The sequence below is a fragment of the Microcaecilia unicolor genome, chromosome 3 (genome assembly GCF_901765095.1).
Source record: "Microcaecilia unicolor chromosome 3, aMicUni1.1, whole genome shotgun sequence".
In the NCBI taxonomy this organism is placed as follows: Eukaryota; Metazoa; Chordata; class Amphibia; order Gymnophiona; family Siphonopidae; genus Microcaecilia; species Microcaecilia unicolor.
This window is the reverse complement of record NC_044033.1, coordinates 307,741,316-307,766,117: the sequence shown is the minus strand read 5'-3', so window position 1 is coordinate 307,766,117 and position 24,802 is coordinate 307,741,316. Positions and strand designations below refer to the sequence as shown.

The 24,802-nt window shown below is 45.5% G+C and overlaps 1 protein-coding gene across 3 annotated transcripts in view; it reads right to left on the bottom strand.

The window, feature by feature from the left end:
* SLC11A2 (solute carrier family 11 member 2) overlaps window positions 1-24,802 on the bottom strand; it is a 319,640-nt gene that overhangs the window by 227,383 nt on the left and 67,455 nt on the right. For all 3 annotated transcript variants that reach the window (XM_030198289.1, XM_030198288.1, XM_030198291.1), the window contains one exon: window positions 10,483-10,628. In XM_030198289.1, the coding sequence (XP_030054149.1) occupies window positions 10,483-10,628 (146 nt within the window). The remainder of the gene's footprint in view (window positions 1-10,482; window positions 10,629-24,802) is intronic.

Below are 24,802 nucleotides of genomic sequence, written 5' to 3'. Positions count from 1 at the left end.
AAGAAAAATCCCAAGTCAATTTCTTGATTAAGTCCATTTAGAGCAATAATATTAACCTAAAAATACCGTTGCTCCATTTGTAATAGCTTCAAATCAATATCCCCCCCTCCATGATAAATTCAAGTAAAAATGTAATAAAATCAGAAATCTTTCAATGGAGTGTTCTACAAGAGATTTATCCTTCAATTTCCTCTAGGAGGAATTTAATGGCAGTTGGTCCAATCTAATTCTTGCCCCAAATTAAATGTATAAACATGCTTATATGCTTTTCTGGGTCACATCATACAGCATTTCCTCAAGTGTCTTATGTTTGTTTACAGAAAATTGATGGATAGTTGGATAATTTTGCGAGATTCAACACATTTTTGATGTTATGTTTTTTTTCAAGGTTTGTGAAATCAGACGACATCAACAATATCTATTTCTTATGTTTTATAGTTTATGCACCCCTGATACAGGTTCCCTGAAACATAGCCACATTGGGTGTTTGTGGTTGCACACAATAAAGGCTTTCTGAATTATAAAACACACTGATCTTATTAATCAAGTCTACTGTTTATCGTCTGTCTTGGAAGTGGGAATTAAGACACAAAGGGTCTCCAATGCCTTGGTGAAGCTTTCTCCTCAAATGCACTGGAGATCAGAAATGCAGTAGATCAATTTCAAGGCCCTTTGAGGTGTCGGTGTCAATGCATCCCCCTATAGGCAACATGAGAGTCTCGAGAGCCCGCTGGATGTCTCTCTACATCAACACTGAAGCTGAAACACTGTGCCAAGCAAAGTAGAACTCCATCCACTCATTAAATATCCTTGTGAGTCGCTCCTCAAAGACAACCATCAACAAAGGAATAAGAAAAACAGTAGCAGCCGACATATCCTCCTGAGTCACCTGACGAGTATCGGGGGTCATATCTCAGGCCCTTGGAGGCTGTTACACCCATCTAATACCAGGGAAAATGCTTAAATCTTCACATTAGAACATTTTGAGGACACTAGCAAGTTCAATGCTTGTGACACTGGACTCCAATGAGGCGCTGTTGAAGTAACCCGGCCTGCATCTGGCATTCAACATCTAAAACCCTCAGAATTGATGAAATTAAGAACTAATCCTCTTCTTAGGGCAAGACACAGAAGATGAATGGTCCCAATGGCTGTTGAAGATGAACAGTGAACTCCTGATGTCAATGCATCCCCAGGAACCATGAAGATCAATGCTCCTAATTCCAGTGATAATAGACCAGACTTCTCAGCACCAAAAATACATTCATGCTGCTTCTCTCAACAATGAAAACTCTTGGACATCAATGAGCGCAATTTATGACGAGAGGGAAAATGGTCGAACTCTAGGAATGCAGGCACCAGTTATGGGTATTAGGTATAGATATGGTCCTGTTGCACCAGGTGCCCATCTTAAAGCCTGGATGCTTTTTTTTCGAGATATATTGCTCCTAAATAGCTGCTAAGAAATCAAATGACTACCCTGATCAGAAGTCTGAGGTCCCTGCAAGTCTTACACTGGGCAATGCCAATAAATAAGGGAAACTTGAAACCCAACAAAAAACTAAGATGCTAATGGGGAAAAAAAAGGTACTGCAAAAAAGTGATAGGACACAAAGAAAAAAAAACACAACTTACAAAAGCATACATTTATAGAAAATGTCACATTGAGGCGAGCTCCACTGATATATGTCCAACCAGCTCGGCAGATACAGTCCCAAAACAGTGGCAGGCAAGAAGTGGCACACTGTAAAGCATCCCACATGAGCTCGTCAATATCACCCATGCTGTGAGAATTACTATCTTGCTTGTCCTCAGATAAAGCAGGAATACTTACCTGTACTGTAGCAAGTATTCTCCAAGGACAGAAGGTCATTCATTCTCACATTTGGGCGACATAATCCACATCACCCAACACAGAATAATTGAAATAGGGTAGTACAGCTTTAAGATATGCACCAGCGTCCCCACCATGCATGTGAGAGTCCCTTCCTGCCCACCGCAAAAGCACGGGACCAGCAGTACAATGGTACAGTTATCAGTACAGGAGACAAATCCAAAGGGAGGTGGAAGGTCAATGTGAGAATGAATGGCCTGCTGTCCTTGGAGAATACCTGCTACAGGTAAGAATCCCTTCTTTCTCCAAGGACAAGCAGGCCATATTCTCACATGTGGGAATCCCTAGCTACAAGGTCACAGAAAAAACAGTAGGACAATAGGACCTCGCAAAGGCGAGGTCAAAATAGTAATCAACCTGAAACTATATACATACTGTGTGAGAGTGCAACCTGGAACAGAACAAAATGAGACTAGGGGGGTGGATTCTAGGCACCAAATAAATTCTGAATAACTGTCTGTCTAAACCGAAGATCGTCTTGATTATCATGTTCTAGGCAATAGTGAGATGTGAATGTGTGGACTAATAACCATGTTGCAGCCTTGAAAATTCTTCTATACAGGTTGACCTCAAGCAGGCTACCAACGAAGCCATGGCTCTGACATTATGAACCTTGACATGATCCTCAAGAGTCAGTGCAGCCTGAGCTTAAGTAAGAGAAATGCAATCTGCTAGCCAAATGGAGACTGTGCATTTCCTGATGGCGACCCCAACCCTGTTGGGATCAAAAGAAGCAAAAAGCTGGGTGGACTGTCTGTAAGGCCTAGTCTGCTAGAAGTAAAACACTAACGCTCGATTGCAGTCTAATGTGTGCAGTGCGCTCTCGCCAGGATGGGCATGAGGTTTGAGAAAAAATGTCTGAAGAACGATCGACTGGTTTAGATGGAACTTCACCATCTTAGGCAGGAACTTAGGGTGAGTGTAGAGGACTACTCTGTTTTGATGAAATTTAGTGTAAGATCCACTATTAGGGCCTGAAGTTCACTGGCCTTGTGAACTGAAGTAACAGCCTCCAAAAACAAAACCTTCCAGGTCAAGTACTTCAGATGACAGGAAGAGCAGCTCAAAAGGAACTTTCATCAGCTGGGTAAGGATGGCGTTGAGGTCCCGTGACACAGGAAGAGCTCTGACAGGGGAGTTTTTCAACAGCAAACCTCTCATGAAGTGAATAACTACAGGCAGTCCAGAGATGAGCTCATCATCCACACAGCAATGGTAAGTAAGCACTAACTGCACAGAGGTAAATCCTTACGGAGTTAGTCTTAAGACCAGACTCAGAGAGATGAAGAGGGTATTCAAGCAGGGTCTGTGTAGGGAAAGAAATAAGATCTAGGGCCTTGCCCTCAAAAACAGCAAGCCTCCTCCATTTAAAAGAGTAACACCTCTTAGAGGAATCTTTCCTGAAAGCCAGCAACACCATGGAGACACCCTCAGGAAGATGCAAGGAAGCAAGTTCTAAGCTCTCAACATCCAGGCTCTGAGGGCCAGGAGGTTCGGATGCACAAGAGATCCCTTGTTCTGCCTGATGAAATTCAGAAAACACTCCAATCTCCAAGGTTCTTTGGAGGATAACTCCAGAAGAAGAGGGAATCAAATCTGCCTGAGCCAATAAGGAGCAATCACAATCATGGTTCCTCAGTCTTGCTTGAGTTTCAGCAAAGTCTTCCCTACGAGAGGGATGGGAGGATATGCATACAGAAGACCATTCCCCCAGTGAAGAAGGAAGGCATCCGACGCTAGTCTATCATGTGCCCTGATCCTGAAACAGTACTGAGGGGACTTTGTGATTGAGCTGTGTGGTGAAGAGATCCTCCAAGGGGGTGCCCCACGCTCATAAGACCTCTCAGGTAATACTCATACTGAGAGACCACTCATGTGGCTGCGTGACCCTGCTCGTTCTGTTGGTCAGGATGCTGGATTTGCCCAACAGATATATGGCCCTGAGAACTATCCTGTTCTAGACAGCCCAGTGCCACATCTAGATGGACTGCTGACACAGAGGGTATGATCCAGTACCGCGTTTGTTGGTGTAATACATTGAAGCTTGATTGTCCACATGAATGAGTACAATTTGGTTGAACAGATTTTCTCTGAAAGCCTTCAGAGCACTCCAAGATTGCCCGTAGCTCTAGGAGGTTGATCTGAAGATCTGATACCTGAGCTAACCAAGCACCTTGGGTGTGAAGCCCATCTACATGAGCTCCCCACCCCAGGCAGAACGCATCCATTGTCAGAACCTTCTGGGGCTCAGCAATTTGGAATGGAAGTCCCATCATCAAATTGGTTTGAACTGACCACCAGAGAAGGGACTGAACCAACTCTGGTGTCATTCAGAAGAAATCTGCTAGGTTCCTGGGGGCCTAACACCATTGGGAAGCTAGAATCCATTGCGCAATTCTCATGTGAAGATGTGCCATGGGTGCAATATGCACTGTGGAGGCCATGTGGCCCAGCAACTTTGACATCTGCCAAGCCATAACCTGTTGACTGGTTCAAACCCGAGTGGCCAGAGCGACTACAGCGACCGCTCTCAGCAGGGAGATAGGCTCATGCCTGTGTGTCTAGCAGGGCTCCAATGAACTCCAATTGTTAAACCGGGAGCAGATGGTACTTGGGAGTCGGAGAAACTAAACGAATTCTCTGTAACCTTGGAGGATGTAATGGGTCAGTTCAGCAAGCTGAAGAGTAGTAAATCACCGGGACCTGATGGTATTCATCCCAGAGTATTAATAGAACTAAAAAATGAACTTGCGGAGCTACTGTTAGAAATATGCAATCTGTCCCTAAAATAGAGTGTAGTACCGGAAGACTGGAGGGTAGCCAATGTTACTCCGATTTTTAAGAAGGGTTCCAGAGGAGATCCGGGAAATTATAGACCGGTGAGTCTGACGTCGGTGCCGGGCAAGATGGTGGAGGCTATTATTAAGAATAAAATTGCAGAGCATATACAAAAACATGGACTGATGAGACAAAGTCAGCACGGATTTAGTGAAGGGAAGTCTTGCCTCACCAATCTAATGCATTTTTTTGAGGGGGTAAGCAAACATGTGGACAATGGGGAGCCGGTTGATATTGTATATCTGGATTTTCAGAAGGCGTTTGACAAAGTGCCGCACGAAAGACTCCTGAAGAAATTGCAGAGTCATGGAATCGGAGGTAGGGTATTATTATGGATTAAGAACTGGTTGAAAGATAGGAAGCAGAGAGTAGGATTGCGTGGCCAGTATTCTCAGTGGAGGAGGGTAGTTAGTGGGGTCCCGCAGGGGTCTGTGCTGGGTCCGTTGCTTTTTAATGTATTTATAAATGACCTAGAGATGGGAATAACTAGTGAGGTAATTAAATTCGCCGATGACACAAAATTATTCAGGGTAGTCAAGTCGCAGGAGGAATGTGAACGATTACAGGAGGACCTTGCGAGACTGGGAGATTGGGCGTGCAAGTGGCAGATGAAGTTCAATGTTGACAAGTGCAAAGTGATGCATGTGGGTAAGAGGAACCCGAATTATAGCTACGTCTTGCAAGGTTCCGCGTTAGGAGTTACGGATCAAGAAAGGGATCTGGGTGTCGTCGTCGATGATACGCTGAAACCTTCTGCTCAGTGTGCTGCTGCGGCTAGGAAAGCGAATAGAATGTTGGGTGTTATTAGGAAGGGTATGGAGTCCAGGTGTGCGGATGTTATAATGCCGTTGTATCGCTCCATGGTGCGACCGCACCTGGAGTATTGTGTTCAGTACTGGTCTCCGTATCTCAAAAAAGATATAGTAGAATTGGAAAAGGTACAGCGAAGGGCGACGAAAATGATAGTGGGGATGGGACGACTTTCCTATGAAGAGAGGCTGAGAAGGCTAGGGCTTTTCAGCTTGGAGAAGAGACGGCTGAGGGGAGATATGATAGAAGTGTATAAAATAATGAGTGGAATGGATCGGGTGGATGTGAAGCGACTGTTCACGCTATCCAAAAATACTAGGACTAGAGGGCATGAGTTGAAGCTACAGTGTGGTAAATTTAAAACGAATCGGAGAAAATATTTCTTCACCCAACGTGTAATTAGACTCTGGAATTCGTTGCCGGAGAACGTGGTACGGGCGGTTAGCTTGACGGAGTTTAAAAAGGGGTTAGATAGATTTCTAAAGGACAAGTCCATAGACCGCTATTAAATGGACTTGGAAAAATTCCGCATTTTTAGGTATAACTTGTCTGGAATGTTTTTACGTTTGGGGAGCGTGCCAGGTGCCCTTGACCTGGATTGGCCACTGTCGGTGACAGGATGCTGGGCTAGATGGACCTTTGGTCTTTCCCAGTATGGCACTACTTATGTACTTATATATAGTTAACATAGTAAATGATGGCAGATAAAGACCGGTACGGTCCAGCCAGTCTGCCCAACAACACAAACTCATAGCACAAATAGCTCCAGGACCCAAACAGTTCTCCGCATGGACTCCTGAGAGCAATCTTCCAACGTGCTCTTCACCAGGCAATCATCCTGATAAGGAAACACATGGACTCCCAGTCTGCATAGCGACGCTGCAACTACTGCTAGACATTGTGAAAACAATGGGAGCTGACGCAGGGCTAAATAGTAACATATGGTACTGAAAATGGCGTGTTCCCAGCCAAAATCTGAGATAATTCCTGTGGCCTAGAAATACTGGAATGTGAGTATAGGCTTCCTTTAAGTCCAGAGAGCATAGCCAATCATTTTCCTGAATCATGGAGAGAAGGGTGCCAAGAGAAAACATCCTGAACTTTTTTTTGACCAGGAATTTGTTCAGGGCCCTTAGATCTACGATGGGACCTATCCCACCATTTTCTGTGGCACAAGGAAGCACCTGGAATAGAATCCCTTCTCTTTTTTCCCTGGTGGAATGGGCTCGACTGTGTGGGCCTTAGAAGGGTAGAGAGCTACTCTGCAAGTACCTCCTTGTAATGAGAGCTGAGGTGAAACGCTATCGGTGGGCAATTTGTTGGTCTCTGCTGGCAATGCAAGGCGTAACCGAGACGGACTATTTGAAGAATCTACCAGTTTGGTGTTACAAGTGACCATCTTTCCTGGAAAAAACTTAGCAACCCTCCCACCGGTAGGTCATCCTGGACAGTTACTCATCCTTTGATTTCACTGGGGAACTGGCTGGGCCTTGGACACACACTGTTGACAAGAACAAGTGCACTGGATCTGAGCCTGCTGAGGCTGGTGAGAAGGAGCATACCGACGTTTCTGTGTAGTAGAGACCCCTCTTTGACTTGCTCAAAAACCTCCTGGATGAGAAGCGGGAGAGAGTGTCAAAGGTGTCAGTGTGTTTCTTGATGAGGACAGAGATCTCCTCTGCTTTCTCTCCAAAAAGGTTAATCCCCTCAGCACGTGGCATCTGCCAATCTCTGCTGGGGATCTGCGCATCTATATACTCTGGGCAGAGATGTGGGATGCCCCATTGAAAGGTATCGTAAGCACCCCTGGCCAACAACTTACACGTATTGTCTGCTTCTTGACCAGCTGACAAAGAGATTTGGCCTGCTCCAATAGGAGAGAGTCTGTCAGGGCTGTGACTGGATCCCCCCAACTCATCCAGCTCCTCCTGCGACATCTTTGAGGCCCAGAGCATCTGCCTCCTGCGCCCTAAAGCGTTCTTCGAACCAGCTCCCTGCCCATGGTACCACACCAGTGGGAGCTGGATTTGGTGGATGCGCACGCTGAAGAGGCACTTTTAGCACCAGCAACCTAAAGAATGATGACCTCACTGGGCTGAGGGTATTTAAAGCAGACGGATCACTTCCGCATTGCCTTTGCTGCGGTTTGTCATGGGCTCCCTTTCCTGAACCTGCCAAGGTCTCCTACTCAGATTCTTTTCCTTGTCATTCCAGTCTTCAGCCTGCCCAGTGTTCCAGCCTTCAGCACTCCAGTCTTCAGTCAGCCCAGCAGTGTCCTAGTCTGCCTGATGCTCCAGTCTCCAGTCCTGCTCAGCGATCCATACTGCAGTATCACGCAGCACTCCTTTTGCTTGTCCAACTCCAATGATCATCTCTTGCCCAGTGGACTCTGCTTGGCTAAAAATAACTCACCTGCCCCTGGTTGCAGTCTTCCTGACCTTCAGCTAGAGGGGACTCGGCAGCAGTCCAAGGGCTCAATCGAGACTTGTAACAGTCTGCCAAATCAGATATACTGCACACCAAGTTCTGCAAGTAAAGGCTCATGTAGAGCTGGGTAACATTGTATGCGGGAGATGAGCATAGAGGCCAGATACATTTTCTGCCCAAAGAATCCAGAGCTTGAGCTTCTCTGCCAGGAAGCGCCGAAGCATAGTGCCTGGAACTCCTGGCTCTCCTGGCTCTTTTCACTGCGGATTCACACCACCAGGGAATGAGGCAACTGAAGTCTGTCAAACCCTGGGGAACTTTGGGTCCGATAGATGGTATTGATCTTCTTGGGCAGGACAGGGACTAACAGAGGAGGGGACTCCTAGTTCTTCACCTGAACCTCATTCAAGGTCCAGTGAAGTGGGACCGTGGCACAGCCTCTCTAGGACAATCATAGTCTGGGACCCTGAACATCTCAGCCCTGGGCTCGTTCTCCATCTCCAAACAAACTGGAATGGCACCTACCATTTCCCTCACAAAACTGGGAAAGGAAAAGGCACTCAGGTGGAGACTTCCTTCTTTCCTCAGGAGGGGAAGGATCAGATGGTATTCCATAGGACTCTTCCTCCAAGAAGTACCTAGGGTCCTCATCAGATGTCCATGAGCGTTCCTAATCTGTGCCAGCAAAACACTCCTGCCTTGAGATAGAGTAACCACATCATCATCTGGAGGGGCTTTGAGGTGCAGGCACCACCCTTGACTCCGGTGAAGCTTCTTCCACCAATGTCAAGGGGGTGCTAGCATGGGCAGCTGCCGATGCCGGTACCACACGTGACACTGGTGTCAGAGGCCTCACCACAGGCTGAGGGCATTGCAGGGCGGCAGGAAGAGGCATGGCTGGTGCAAGCACTCCATTCGCTGATGCACTGTGCTGGAAGCTCCCCACCAAATGCTCATGCAGAATGGCCCAGATGCACTCAACAAAACCACCATTGAGAAAGGCTGTGGCATTGGTTAAGGAGTAGCCTGCTGAATCATCTGGGTTAGTGCGGGTGCCTGGTCCTGGCTGCATGGAGACCCACATGTTGACACCTCCACAATGGAGGGAGAGCATTCCTCCCGGCGCTGACACTTCTCAATCCTTTGGTGTCCTAGTGCTCCCAGCACCATGCGTTGAGGGGGGGGGGGGAACAATCGAAGTTGATTCTTCTTAACCTTCGCCCGATGCCAATCATCCATGTCTTTGGTGCCGATGAGGACACCGTTGAATCCTCATGACTCCTCGGTGTCGGGTGCTATACTGACCAGTCCCGGGGGCCCTACATAGTGGTAGACATCAAGGCAGGCAGAATTCTGCTCAATGCACGACCACTCCCAGTGTCTGATAAGGGCCTAGCAGCCATAGAGACTGATGCAACAGATACCTGTGCAAGGCTTGATGTCCAGTATTTGGACATTTTCTCTCTCTGAACCTCTCAGGCCAGCTGAGTCCTTTTCTTAAGGCAAAAAACACAGCTGGAAGGGGTATGTTCATGCCCCAAACACTGGAGACACCAAAAATGGGTGTCCTTACCAGAGATGGTCCTGTTGCACTGGGCATAGGGTTTAAAGCCACTGGGAACCTTCGATGACATGGAAGGGGAAACAGCTGTGGCCAAATCAAACGGCTCAATGGTGACTCTAAAACGGAGCAAATCACCAAGAAAAAAATAAGGACAAAAGCCCAACCAGAGCTCAGGCTAAAGAGGGACTACTGAGCACGGAAAAAAGAAAGAAAACCTAAAAGTGGGAAAAACAAAATTAAACTTAAGGGTAGGAAAAAAAGGCCCAAAAGTGTAAAATAAAGCACATGGGGAAAAAACCCACCAGGAAGGCACAAAAAGCTGTCTAAAAAGAACCATCACACCAGACGCAGTGAGGGAGCCACAAAGCAGCATGTTTTCTTCTCACAGTGAATGAAAGAAGACTGCTGGTCCTGCGCTCTCATGGTGGGTGGGAAGGCACTTGCGCATGCACAGTGGGGATGCTGGCGCATGTCTTAAAGCTATACTATGCTATTTCAAGCATTCTGTGCCGAGCGACTTAGATGATGCCACCCATATGTGAGAACATAGCCTGCTTGTCCTTGCAGAAATTAAATTACTCTTTTAAAAGGCAACTGTAAAAGTCATGCACATCCAATATATACATATAATTATGACAGCCCGACATCTTGTGCTGGAATTTACCATGCTCACCTCTCCATTGCTGGGAAGTGTGCCCTTTTAATCTCTGGAGAGCACAAGATATTCAGGACCTCAGTTGTAAGCACTGCATCAACAAGTAAGTATCCTTAGAAATAATGGGGCACTGGTTCAGTACTGGCACAAAGGGAAAAGAACTCTTTACTGAACCATGAACAACGCCGCTTGCTCAAGCATCCAGTTCCTTGGACATCTCTCACATAAATCCTGACCAATATGGTCCACAATTGGTTACAAAGCTCTATGGAATTTTTTTTTTCAGTTACAGACCTTCTCATCTTCAGGGATGGGAACCTTTTCATCAAAATAGGTAGCAAATGGCTCCTCTGATGATTCCAGTTCTGCAGGTATGCTACTGTAGGTACTGGTAAGCACATCAACCTCTCCATTTCTCACACGGTCACCTGAGGCATTTTCTATAGTAGACATAAAACAAAAATAAAAAAAACATACTGCTATTAGAAAATTCCAACCCTTATGTTAGATTTTAAACCTGATATGGTAGCAGCATAACAGAAGTAGAGACCAGTGTTTCAGGTCCATTGTAGGATTGAGTCACAATACTACATGAATCACAATCAGGATTTCGATACAACCATAGCACTGAAACAGTGCTAATCACTCTCAAAGCCAAATTCAAACAATTAATTGCAACCGGAAACAACGTTCTGCTCCTACAATTTGACATGTCCAGCGCGTTCGACATGGTCAGCCACCAAATACTCTCGAACATCCTAGACTACTTCGGGATTGGAGGAAACGTACTAAGATGGTTTAATGGCTTCTTTGCAGCAAGAACTTATCAAGTGACCTCAAAATCCAAAACGTCAGAACCATGGAAACCCGAATGTGGAGTACCACAAGGATCACCACTCTCACCAACCCTTTTTAACTTAATGATGACGCCTTTAGCCAAGTCGCTATCCAACCAAGGACTCAATCCGTACATCTATGCAGACGATGTCACGATATACATCCCGTTCAAACACGATCTAACCGAAATCACAAATGAAATCAAATACAGGTTCCAAATAATGAACACATGGGCGGACGCATTCCAACTAAAGCTAAATGCAGAAAAGACACAATGTCTCATCATATCCTCACAATATAACACAAACTCAATACCATAAACACTCCAGATTACACCCTTCCGGTCTCTGACAGCCTGAAAATTCTGGGAGTCACAATTGACTGAAATCTCACACTCGAAGGCCATGCGAAAAATACAGCAAAGAAAATGTTCCATTCAATGTGGAAACTTAAAAGGATCAAACCTTTCTTCCCAAGGGAAATATTCCACAGCCTGGTACAATCAATGGTGTTAAGCCATCTAGACTACTGTAATGCCATTTATGCCGGATGCAAAGAACAGATCATTAAGAAGCTTCAAACCGCTCAAAACACAGCGGCCAGACTCATATTTGGGAAAGCGAAATACGAAAGCACCAAACCCCAAGAGAAAAATTACATTGGCTCCCATTAAAAGAACGAATTGCGTTCAAAGTTTGCACACTGGTCCACAAAATTATTCACGGGGAAGCCCCAACCTATACTGTATGTCAGACCTTATAGACCTGCCTACTAGGAATGCAAAAAGATCAGCACGCACATTCCTCAATCTCCACTACCCCAACTGTAAAGGACTAAAATACAAATCCACATACGCAACCAGTTTCTCCTACATTTGCAAGCAACTATGGAACGCACTACCGAATGCCATAAAAACTATGCAAGACCTATCTTCCGAAGGCTACTGAAAACTGACTTGTTCAAGAAGGCATACCATAAACATCCATCCTAAATACTAAAAAATAAGCCTGAACATGAACTAGATAAAACCGAACTCTTATCACCAGACCGACCAACCTTATTGCTACTAATGAACAAGCACTAACACCTCAATCCTTATGCCAAATATGATTTCTATATAATTGATGACCTAACGAATGTTACAATCCAATCTATCACTCAGGAACCTATATGCAATACCATAATGTATTCTTCTTTATCATGTATGCATGCACCTTAATGCAATACCTTTTGCAATTCTATTACCCGGATATGGCAATCGCCACTACGGCAAATGTAAGCCACATTGAGCCTGCAAATAGGTGGGGAAAATGTGGGATACAAATGCTACAAATAAATAAATTAATTAATTAATTTATAGGAGACCATAGCTTTTCAGTGTGTGTTCCTTCAAGCCATCAGCACAAGAAAGGGAGACCCGAACCAGCAGAATTCTGGGGAGGACAAAATAGCTTTAAAGAACTCTGCATAATATCTTTAACTGTTATTACAAAGAGAACATAAATTGTTAATTTTAAAGGGGAAAAAATGTATCCTTCAGAAATGTGTTCATTCTGATGCTCCCTCCTATTGGCAATGAAGAATTCAGTTTACACTCTCATGTTGTGGGAAGCTAAGAAGCACATCTTAACTTTAAACGTCAATGCCACTTTTTAATGATATGGTCTTCCTATATTCATCTATTGCCTGCTAGGGTATATAGTGTGATCTTAAATAAGTTTACAGTATGAATTATTTCATTTTGCTGAGATTCCTCAGTTGGTCATTGTTGCTTTGGTTTTGTTTTAATCTCCTGGACTCCAAGCTTTGGCAAATAATGGCTGCAATGGGAGGGCTAGGGTGGATGAGGGAAGGAATAGGGTGGGAATTAGGCAATTTTCTATGTTCAGTGGTTTGCATCAGGGAACAGCCTTTTATAAGGTTTAGCATTCTCTTTGCTTGTTTCATCATTGTAAAAATTGTAAGCTTTGATTTAACGTTGTCCGTTTCTTGCTGTGGACAAAAAAACAATTTCTTATAAGTTATTTTAAAAACAGGCAACACTTCAGTTATTATGCAGTGAAAATAACTTATTGAAAGTAAGGCTTTCTTATCTCTATATATAAAAGGCACCACCAACGTTCTAAATGAAGCCTCCAGACGGAAGTGTGAAGCGGCAGAGATATCCGGTTTCCCCATGAGTGTCTGCCCCGCCCTCACTCTCTCTGTAACACAAACAGTGAAGGAAAACACAGCACAGCACCAAATCACTCTCTCTGTAACAGTGAAGGACTCAGAGGGGGGAGGGGAGAGAGGGCAGATGCCCTCACTCTCTCTGTAACACAAACACAGCACAGCAGGAAACTTAACACTGAAGGACTCCACTTGGAGGGGGAGGGGACAGACAGCACAGGGGAAAGGAGAGGGGACAGAGGGCAGGGACACACACACTCCCACATGCACACTCTGAAGAAAACCTTGCTAGCCCCCGTTTCATTTGCCTCAGAAAAGGGGCTTTTTTTACTAGTCCTTCATAAGAGGAACATGTTGTTTAGATCTGAACCTATGCAGAGTTCTCTACAAGCTATAAAATGTCTTATAATCAAAAGTATGAGCACTGGAGTAGGTGGGAAAAGCAGGTCAAATTACAGCTCTAAACTTTCAATATTTGATACCAAATACCATTACGTTATCTTTTCTTATCCCAGTGGTTACCCCAGCCCAGTTGCTTACCTGGGTTCTCCAGACAGCAGGGAAATGCAGTCACACAATGTTGACATCCCCTGGACAGAACCACTTTGCAGTGCTGTCCTCTACCTCAGAGGATCATTTCTGAACTATAAGAATGTGATGGTGCTCCTGCCTCACAGATGTCCCTCTTCAGTGAATAGGTAAGAAGGTGAATGAGAAGGTGAAAGGGGAAAATGTGGCTACATTTCCCTACTGTCTACAAAGAACCCCCCTTATAGGTATGCACCTTTGCTTTCTCCGTCAACAAGCTGGGGAAATGATGGCGAACTGAGAGCAGAGAGTCACCTTAATTGAGATAGTTGATGGTGGCGACCAGGGAAAAAACAATGGGTAGTGGAGACCGTTCATAAAATGAACAGGTTGCAGAGGAGACAGCCCTTACTATGCTGTAATACAAAGAGGATGATGGCAATTTGCTATGCACCAGCATGAGAGACATGTCCATTTAAGCTGGTATGATCTTTTGGTTGATTTGCTGTTCAGATGCTAATATCATGTCTCATACTCAGATGAAACTGGGATGCAAACAACCAGCTGACTTTCAATATCCATGCCATCAGGGCAAGCCTCTGAAGGTTGACATGGAGCATTTGATTCTTTTGCTTTATTTTGTTTTATCATTTTCACTGTATTTAATTTTGAGCGCATTACTTTCAATGTGCATGTGTCCACTCTTTTTATTGGTTATTTAATTACACTTATATTGTTTTAGGATTATCATGATTTTATTGCATGTACACGGTTTGGTTTGTTTTATTGTTTTTAGGTGTGTTATATATATATAAAACCTGTTTATTGCTTTACTTCTCCTGTATTGCCATTTGCTAAGGGATCAAGGCTCTTAATAAAAGCCCAAAATGATTCGGCAACAAACGTACTGCTTCAGGGGTACGCTCAATCTTTTGTCATAAGGACCCCCCTTAGTGCATTAAGACCAATAGATTGGAAGTACCTGTGGTCTTGGGAGCCTCCACAGTACCCAGGGATAGGGCTTTTGTTAATTTCATTAAAAGCTTTGTATATGAGTTATCTTCTAGCTGTCTGTCTTGAACAGGGTCCTCAGTTGGTTAGATAGATCCTTGAAATATATGCAGTAGGAGTTCACTTTCTGAAATACAGTCACATAGAAGACTACTGACAGAAATATCATCTTGCTCCTGAAAAGTGGCTGGGGATGACCAAGCTGTTCTTCTGGGGTAGAGAAGGGGGGGGCACAGCATAAGGTCTGGTGCAATGTTAGTTGCTTCCCAGTCATTACTCAGCTGGCCAGGAGATGCTCAAGATGTACTCTTCTGTATCTTCTAAGATGTACTGCAGCAGGGCTGTGGAGTCACAAAAACAAAACAAAAAACACACACACAACAGCTGATCTTCTGTTAGCGATCTGTAACCTGTCATTAAAATTGTCCGTAGTACCCGAAGATTGGAGGATGGCCAATGTAATGCCAATTTTTAAAAAGGTTCCAGGGGTGATCTGAGAAATTACAGATCAGCAAGCCTGACTTAAGTGCCATGCAAAATAGTGGAAACTATTATAAAGAATAAAATTACAGAACACATAGACAAACAGTTTAATGGAACAGTCAGCATGGGTTCAGCCAAGGGAAGTCTTGCCTCACCAATTTGCTTCATTTCAGTGAAGGCATGAACAAACATGTGGATAAAGGTAAGTCGGTTGATGTAGTGTATCTAGATTTTCTGAAAACTTTTTACAAAGTTCCTCATGAGAAACTCCTGAGAAAAGTTTTTAAGTCATAGGATAGGAGGCAAAGTCCTTTTCTGGATTAAGAATTGGTTATTGGACAGAAAACAGAGTGTAGGGTTAAATGGCCATCTTTCTCAATGGAGGAAGGTGAATAGTGGAGTGCCGCCGGGATCTGTACTGGGACCAGTGCTATTTAACATATTTATAAACAATCTGGAAATTGGAACAAGTGAGGTGATTACATTTACAGATTACACAAAACTATTCAAAGTTGTCAAAACACATGCAGGAAACAAAGACTAAATTTCATCTGCCATTTGGATGTCCAAAGTGGGCAGAATCCCAATGAGAGGGGAGGATTCAAGATGGTGGCATGCTGGGCTTCCTGAAGTCCAATGTGGTTTGAGCTCCATTTTCAATAATTTTTTCTTGTTTCTCTGTTTCCTTATGATGCCACACAAACAGAAGGGGGAAGGTAAGAGCCCCATCTGTTACGGTCTCGATGCCTCCCACACCCAACCCTAGACAGAAGGATTTCTTACCCAGCTTGTGTCCAGAATTAGTAGCAGAGGCCAGACCCCTGTTGCAGGCATTGTTAATGGGAACTTTGACCTGCTTGGGGGTGAAATTTCTCTCAGCCCTGGTGAGAACTCAACGCCAGCCCGCTTGTCAGTGCTTCCTGGTCTTGTTGGAGAGTGTTGTTTCGGACAGAAGTGGCGAGTCCAGCCTTGGTGCATCTCAGAACCCTCCTCCTGAAGTCGGGTAGAAGCACACCACACCACAGAAAGAGCCATTCAGATAATTCCATCGGAAAGGCCAACTGGGCCATAACTTCTGTGTTGGGGGGACTCCAATAATCCATCAGAGCAGCAGACTGATTCAACAACTGGATCTGGAGCAGTGAGACAGGACAGGTGACTCTTGGGGCAATCTGGGACCTCCTCACCAAGCTGGAATCAACTATTGTTAAGTTGCTCATCTGACATTTCCAACCCAAAGTTATCTTGTGGAATTTTGGCACACAAATTTGAGAGGTTGGGCATCATGAGAAGTTGAAGACTTTGGAAAAATCTTTGAAAAATAATTCAGAGGTGGTATAGGACTTTGTGATTCATCAAAAGCTGGAGCAATATGAGAACCAATTCAGTCATTTGAATCTTCAGTTACTTAAATTTACAAAAGCTCTATGTGTACAAATTGGATACCTTTAAAATACATCTGACTGAGGTTCTGAGTTTACCAGTAGAATCAATTCCGCCAGTAAATAAGGTGTTCTATCTACCAACTAAATTACTGGCTGATAATGGACAATCTAATTTAGAAGAATCTGCTATCTTGAACTCTTCTCAGGAACACGTCTCAGACTGTGCCATGTTTGAACAGGATTTAAATTAGTGATGCATTTATGTTTCCACAACTTACAAGCACAGTTTTAAGGACAGGGTATGGGATATTTCCAGATTTGGTGAGAGTGACTCAGGAGAGACTCAAGGCCTTTCTGGTAATGCGGCAGGAGGTCTTGCTTCTGAGTGCCACTTTCATATTATGATATCCTTGCAAATGTACAATTAAATATGTTGGTACTAGAAATATATATTTTCGTTCCAGAACAACTTTGTTCCTTTTTGGATTTGAAGAGGCTCTCCCCAGGTATTCCTCCCTAGTCTAGTACTGCTCAGTTTATGCTGGACACTAGATGGTCATCATGCCAATGCCTTATTGCTTCTGTTATTATTTTACTTAGAAGTCCCACCTTTTCTTTTTTCTGCCCCCCCCCCCCCCCCCATGAGATTTGTTTGTGATCTAATGGATTGACTTTGGGATTATTTTCTTGAAAAAATTCTTTACTGTAATATTTTTTCTTTCTTTCTTTTTGAAGTTAAATCATATTTCTGAATCAAGTGGATAGCTTGTAAAATTATGTTTATAAATCAATAAACAAGTTTTTTAAAAATAATCCAAATCATAGTTACCTGATGCCAGGGTCTACCTTAGGCGTCAGCATCCAAGGAAAAAAAACTAAGTGTCATTGCAGACAATACACTGAAATCTTCTGCCCAGTGTACAGTGGCAGCCAAAAAACGGATGCTAGGAATTATTAGGAAAGGGATGGTAAATAAGACAATGCCCCTATATTGCTCCACGGTGTGACCTCACCTTGAGTTTTCCGTTCAATTCTGGTCGCCGCATCTCAAAAAAGATGTGGCGGAATTAAAAAAGGTTCAAAGAGGAGCGACCAAAATGATAAAGGGAATGGAAATCCTCTTACATGTGGAAAGGCTAAAAAAAGTTAGGACACTTCAGCTTGGAAAAGAGACGGCAGAGGAGGAATATGTTTGAGGTCTACAAAGTCTTGTGCGGTGTAGAACAGATAAAAGTGAATCGATTTTTCACTCTTTCATAAGGTACAAAAACCAGGGGCCAATCAAATTATATATAAATACTTTTTTTTTTTTTAAGTCAGAGGAAATATTTTTTCACTCAAAGAATAGATAAGCTCTGGAACTTGTTGCTGGAGGATGTGGTAACGGCGGTTAGCATATCTGGGTTTAAAAAAGGTTTGGACAAGTTCCTGGCGGAAAAGTCCATAGTCTGCTATTGAGACAGACAGAGTCTGCTACTGAGACAGACAGAGTCTGCTATTGAGACAGACATGGGGGAAGCCACTACTTGCCCTGGGATTGGTAGCATGGAACGTTGCTATTATCTGTGTTTCTATCCCAAAAAATCTGAAGGTGAAACAAAGTACTCATGGGGGAAGAGGGCATTATTATATACTAGTAAAAAAGGCCCGTTTCCGAAACCAATTAAACGGGCGCTAGCGTGTGGGTTTTTTTGTGTGTGTGTTTATGTATGTGTCACAGAGTTATTTTGTGTGTGTGTGTGTGAGTGTGTGAGGGTGCGGTGTGTGTGCAGGTTGTTGATCTGTGTCTTTTTTTGTTTTGTTTTTTGCTTGGGGGTTGGGGGTTGTGGGTGATGGCTTGCCTGAGGACGGGGATGGTTGTTTTAAGTTGGCGGAAGGGAGAAGAGCACGGTCTCGGGCCGTCGGGGGGGGGGGGGGGGGTGATCCGGTATGTTTGGTCCATTTCAGGCCGGCTGTAGGGGAATGCTGGAACATTTATGCGCTGCAGGAATCAGCGCCGTCTTTTTCCGGGTGCTCGGGGAATCCCCAAGGTGGGAGACTGCTTGCCTGAGGCTGGGGATGGTTGGGCACATCCTTGGCCGCTTCGGCAAAAGGGGAAGAGGAAGGGGGTGGGGAGTTACCTGCAGCCGCCTGAGAAACCATGTATTCTTTGTTTGTTTTGTATTATTAGTTTGCATTTCTGTTGAAGAAAGAGTGGATGCCTTTCGAATAATGGAGGTGGTGCGTCGGTGTGCGGTTGTTTTGTTAGTTTGGCAGCCAGTCTCCAGCGATTCCTAGGCAGGGAAGGAGTACTCCTCCCCCTTCCTTGGTCGCTGTTTGCTGCTGGCTGAGTCGCGGGTAATCCTTCCAGCTGGGCCGCAGCTTGTCCTGTTCGCCCATGTCCCAGATGGTGACGGGCACGTTGTTTTCCAGCTCCTCTGACTCCATGTCAAGCAATCCCAAATATAGTCTGTGCTATAGGCCCTCTGGCACTCTTCAGTACTGGCATTATGCATTTAAAAATCCCCCCCCCCCCCCTCCCCGGGTCTATTTTTGCACATACCCACACAGCAGGAATATTCTTCTCTCGTTCCAATGGTGGTTCTGTGCTCTCCGTGCTGCACAGATAATGAGCCATTCTGCTGGGGAATGCTCCTCCCTTATTGTCATGTAGTTTCCTCTGATTGGTCCGTCTTATGTTGCCTAGTGTTGCCTGGGAACGGTGTTGTGATGGTCCTCTGTGTTTCAGAATGTTGAGGGTGTTTTTTCTGATTGGTCCGTCATGCGAGGGCAGGGCAGAGAGACATGGTCAGTGTTGTGGCTTCACCACCATGAATCCATGAACCCTTCAGTGAGTGACTGAGTGACTTCAGAACGTTGTCTTCAGAATGTTGAGGGTGAGTTTTATTATCTATATAAATAAATCCCACCTTGAACGTTCTGAAGCTCCCTCCAACTGTGGCAGTGAGGCAGTGAAATCCTGAACTGCTGTAGTCCTCCTGGCTATTCGGACTACTCACCACTGCCGTCAGCCACGCCCCATCTGCGACCTATGCCACGCCCCAACTGGACATAAAAAGCACCACGAACGTTCTGAACCACACTCTGAGGCTTCAAAAGTTCGTATGTTCGAAGCTCTGTAACCACTTTTAACCACAGTACATCTGTGCGCCGCCATGATCTGAACGAGCGTCACAGCTGCAACACCAATAGGAATACAAGGGAGGAGCGTCTGAGGCGAAGGCGTCAGTCGCCGTTGCCACGCAACGGACGCATCATGCACCTATCAAACAACTCAAACAAAAGAAGGGGCAGACCTACGGCTCACTCAATACGTGCGCCTCCATCGTTGCCATGCACCTATCAAACAACTCAAAGAAAAGAAGGGACGGACCTAACACGCGAACGGCTCACTCAATACGTGCGCCTCCATCGTTGCCAAGCAACGGAATGCAACGACGGATGATGGACCTATCACAACAAAGGAGGAGCATTAAACGCAAAAGGGGTCACTCCTTCTCTGGGTAACACGAGCCCAACAACGCTGGAAAAACAACGAGCTGCAATGGGGTCTCATGTCACACACACACACAGCGCTTTCAACTCATTTAAGCTGACTGCAGTCATTCCCCTTCTCTCTCAGTGGGCCGTCCAACTGGCTGGACTTACCGCCGCACCCCCCCCCCCCACCTCAGGTCAACGCTCCTCCCCCCCCCCCCCCCCCGAGGGTGACACAACTCCTCCCCCCTCCCGACGTGGAGGCAGGCATCGCTTTCAACTAATTCACCTGACTGAAGTCCTGCTGAGTGTAAAAGAAGCACAGAAGAGCAGAGGGCAGGCTCGCCTTCAGCGTTCCCCTGCTTTCTCAGCGCCCCGCCCTCATTTTCTGTTTACTGTTGGCCGGGACGCTGACAGAGCAGGGGAACACTGAAGGCGAGCCTGCCCTCTGCTCTTCTGTGCTTCTTTTACACTCAGCAGGACTTCAGTCAGGTGAATTAGTTGAAAGCGATGCCTGCCTCCACCTCGGGGGGAGGAGGAGTGTCGACCTCGGGGGTGGGGGAGGAGCGTCGACGACTTCCACAAAACTTGATAGCAAACTTTAATAAGGACAGCCGGATTATTTTTTTACAGGGGGGGGGGGGGGGGTGCTCTTATTACACCTTCTGTTATAATTATACAAAACAGCACAGTAAGATATCAGCTTTTTAAACTAGGGCATACTACATGGTGAAATTGGCACCAAGCAAACCTTTTAATTTCAATTGGTATGCCCATACTGTTCTCATACAGCTATTACTTAAGGTTCATTTAACAGCATGTGCAGCTGGTAAAAACCTGTTAATGATTTCTATCAAGCAACTTTATGAACCATATCATTGTGGAGGAGAAGGTTCTTACTGTTAGCAACACCCTAACAACATTACCATTGGATTTCAGTTCTTGCCATGGCAAGCACAATATTATGTAACCCCTCCGCCAGTTTTACTTTACCATGGAAGCACCGCATAGTACACACACACACACAAACAGCTACACTCAAAGTGACACATGCATGACTAATTATTCTTTCCACAAAGGTTAACTTTCATTTTCTTTCTTTCACTGTTTTGCACATAATGGGAACACTATGATGACAGATCAAGGCTGTAACGAGCCTCCAGCCATGATCTACTTCTTGCTCCAATACACTAGAAAGGAATATTTAATCCAATGGCTGAAAGGAGCAGTTGCCCAGGGACCACTGTTATATCTAAAGGCCTCTTTAACTAGGGGGGGGGGGCTGCCACACACTCTCATTCTTTCTCACACACACACTCTCACACAGACAGCCTCACTCTGTCACTCACACTTTCACTCTGTCTCTCTGTCTCACACACTCACTCTCACACACACTCTCTCTCAAATATACACACTAAGGAAAAAACCTTGCTAGCGCCCGTTTCATTGCTCTCAGAAACGGGCCTTCTTTACTAGTAGTAGATATTTAATGGAATTTTATCTGTATGGACAGCACTGTTGCTTGGGCTTCCCCTCCCCCCTGTCTATAGTTGCAGTGTTTCGTGATTAGCTCCATATGAGCTCATTCCTATTGGTTGTTGGCTCTGGGCTGGAGCCAACCCTCTTTCTTTGCCCCAGGCTGGGTGTGAAAGGCTCAGTCTTGGGCAGATGATCAGAAGCAAAAGCAAGTAGTAGAGGCTGTTAGCGCCATACTAGCACCTGCGTCTGCTACCGCCCCATGATCAGAGTCCCCGAGTGCGTAAAACAACGCACTCGCGGGCTCTGAATACAACTAGCATGCAAATCCATGCAAAACGGTAAAATTATGTCTTACCTGATAATTTTCTTTCCTTTAACACAGCAGATGAATCCAGGAACTAGTGGGTTAAGTCCGCCTACAAGCAGGTGGAGATAGAGATAAACAAACTAAAGGCAGTGATGCCAGACGGCCAGCTCCTTCCTCAGTTAGTATGTCATTCGTAAGCACTTGCCCAGACCAAAAATATGAAACCAATAACAACCAGAAACCATTCTCACTATGAAAAACAGAGAACCAAATAAGAACGTTGAAATAACTGCAACTTGATCCAGAAATTGGAATCCTTTCCGTGTTCCCATATCTGTCTGAACTCTGCAAATGAGAACCCGGAAGGAAAAAATAGCCACACTGCGTGGAAAATGAAAAAACCGTCAGCCGAACTAGGGAGGGATCCTGGATTCATCTGCTGCGTTAAAGGAAAGAATATTACCAGGTAAGACATAATTTTACCTTCCTTGTCACTTGCAGCAGATGAATCCAGAAACTAGTGGGATGTACCAAAGCATTCCTTAAGTAGGGTGGGAAGCTGACGCTCCCCGCGTCAACACTCCCGCCCCAAAACACACATCCTCCCGAGCAGACATGTCTAGCCTGTAATGCTTCGCGAAAGTATGACGGGACACCCAAATAGCAGCCCGACAAATCTCTTCCAGAGATAAGACCGACACCTCCGCACAAGAAGCCGCCTGTGCCAGAGAAGAATGCACCTTCAGGGCCACTGGAGATGCCCACCCTTGTAGCAGATACGCCGCTCCAATGGCTTCCCTAATCCAGCGAGCAATGGAAGCCTTAGAAACCGCCTCACCTCTTTTCGATCCCAACAAGAGCACAAAGAGATGATCCGAGCGTCGAAACTCGCTAGAGATCTGCAAGTAACATAGTAACATAGTAGATGACAGAAAAAGACCTGCACGGTCCATCCAGTCTGCCCAACAAGATAAACTCATATGTGCTACTTTCTGTGTATACCTTACCTTGATTTGTATCTGTCATTTTCAGGGCACAGACCGTAGAAGTCTGCCCAGCACTACCCCCGCCTCCCACCAAAGGCTCTGCCACCCAATCTAGACTAAGATTCTGAGGATCCATTCCTTCTGAACAGGATTCCTCTATGTTTATCCCACGCATGTTTCAACTCCGTTACCGTTTTCATCTCCACCACTTCCCGCGGGAGGGCATTCCAAGCATCCACTACTCTCTCCTTGAAAAAATACTTCCTGACATTTTTCTTGAGTCTGCCCCCCTTCAATCTCATTTCATGCCCTCTCGTTCTACCGCCTTCCCATCTCCGGAAAAGGTTTGTTTGCAGATTAATACCTTTCAAATATTTGAACGTCTGTATCATATCACCCCTGTTTCTCCTTTCCTCCAGGGTATACATGTTCAGGTCAGCAAGTCTCTTCTCATACGTCTTGTAACACAAATCCCATACCATTCTCGTAGCTTTTCTTTGACTGCCTCAATTCTTTTTACATCCTTAGCAAGATACGGCCTCCAAAACTGAACACAATACTCCAGGTGGGGCCTCAGCAACGACTTATAGAGGGGCATCAACACCTCCTTTCTTCTGCTGGTCACACCTCTCTCTATACAGCCTAGCAACCTTCTAGCTACGGCCACCGCCTTGTCACACTGTTTCGTCAAACAAGTACTGTTTTCGTCACACTGTTTTTGTCAAAAAAAGTACCGAAACAAGGCTCTTCACACATCCAGGAAACGTAGCGAGGCAAACTCCTGCTTCAGAAAACTGCAAAAAAAGGATCTCTGGAAGAAAGCCTGAATTTCAGAAATCCTCCTAGCCGAAGCAATGGCCACCAAAAACAATGTCTTAAGTGTTAGATCCTCCTCAGAAACCTTATTCAACGGCTCAAACGGTGGGACCTGGAGGGCTCGCAGTACCACATTCAAATGCCATGCCTGGCACGGCTGCCGCAGAGGAGGCCGAAGCCAAAGAACCCCGCAGAGGAAATGGACCACATCAGAGTGAGCTGCTAAAGAGGAACCGTCCAGTTTGCCCCTAAAACAAGTTAGCTGGCCACCTGCACTCGAAGGGAATTATATGCCAATCCCTTTTGAAGATCATCCTGAAGGAACTCCAGAATAACCAGAATGTCCGGCCGAAAAGGCGATTCAGCACGTAAAGCACACCATGCCGAGAAAGCTTTCCACACTTGTGCGTACGCTGCTGAAGTAGACTGCTTCTGTGCCCCCAAAAGAGTGGCAATAGCTGGTCCTGAAAAACCCGTCTTACTCAGCTGCCGCCTCTCAATAGCCAGGCCATAAGACCAAAGTGGGAGGTATTTTCCATCTGAACTGGCCCTTGATGCAGCAGATCGGGAGTCACCGGAGTGCTCGAATGAGATCCGCATACCACGGCCATCAGGGCCAGTCTGGGGCCACTAGAACGACCGACCCCCGATGCCGCCCTTTGCGGCAAAGAACTCTCCCTATCAGAGGCTGTCAGCAAAGAGGCCACGGAGGAAAAACACAGTAGCTGTTGTTCCGGCCATGGCTGGAGAAGAGCGTCAATCCTGCGGACCCTGGCTGCCGTTTGCAGCTAAAGAACTGAGGAACTTTGGCATTGCAAGCCATGGTCATGAGATCCATTACTGGTCTTCCCCAATGTTGACAGATCAGCCGAAAAGTCAAGTCCAACAGCGTCCATTCCGCTGCGTCCAAAAGAGTCCGGCTGAGAAAATCCGCTTGAACATTGTCTTGACACGCAATGTGCGCTGCCAACAGACTCTGAACATGTGCATCCGCCCATACTAGAAGACGAGACACTTCCACTGCCAAGGGAAGACTGCGAGTGCCCCCCTGCCGATCGATGTAGGCCACCGTCGTGGTGTTGTCCGAGAATACACGAACCACCTGCCCCTGCAGAAGGTCCTGAAAACTCCGC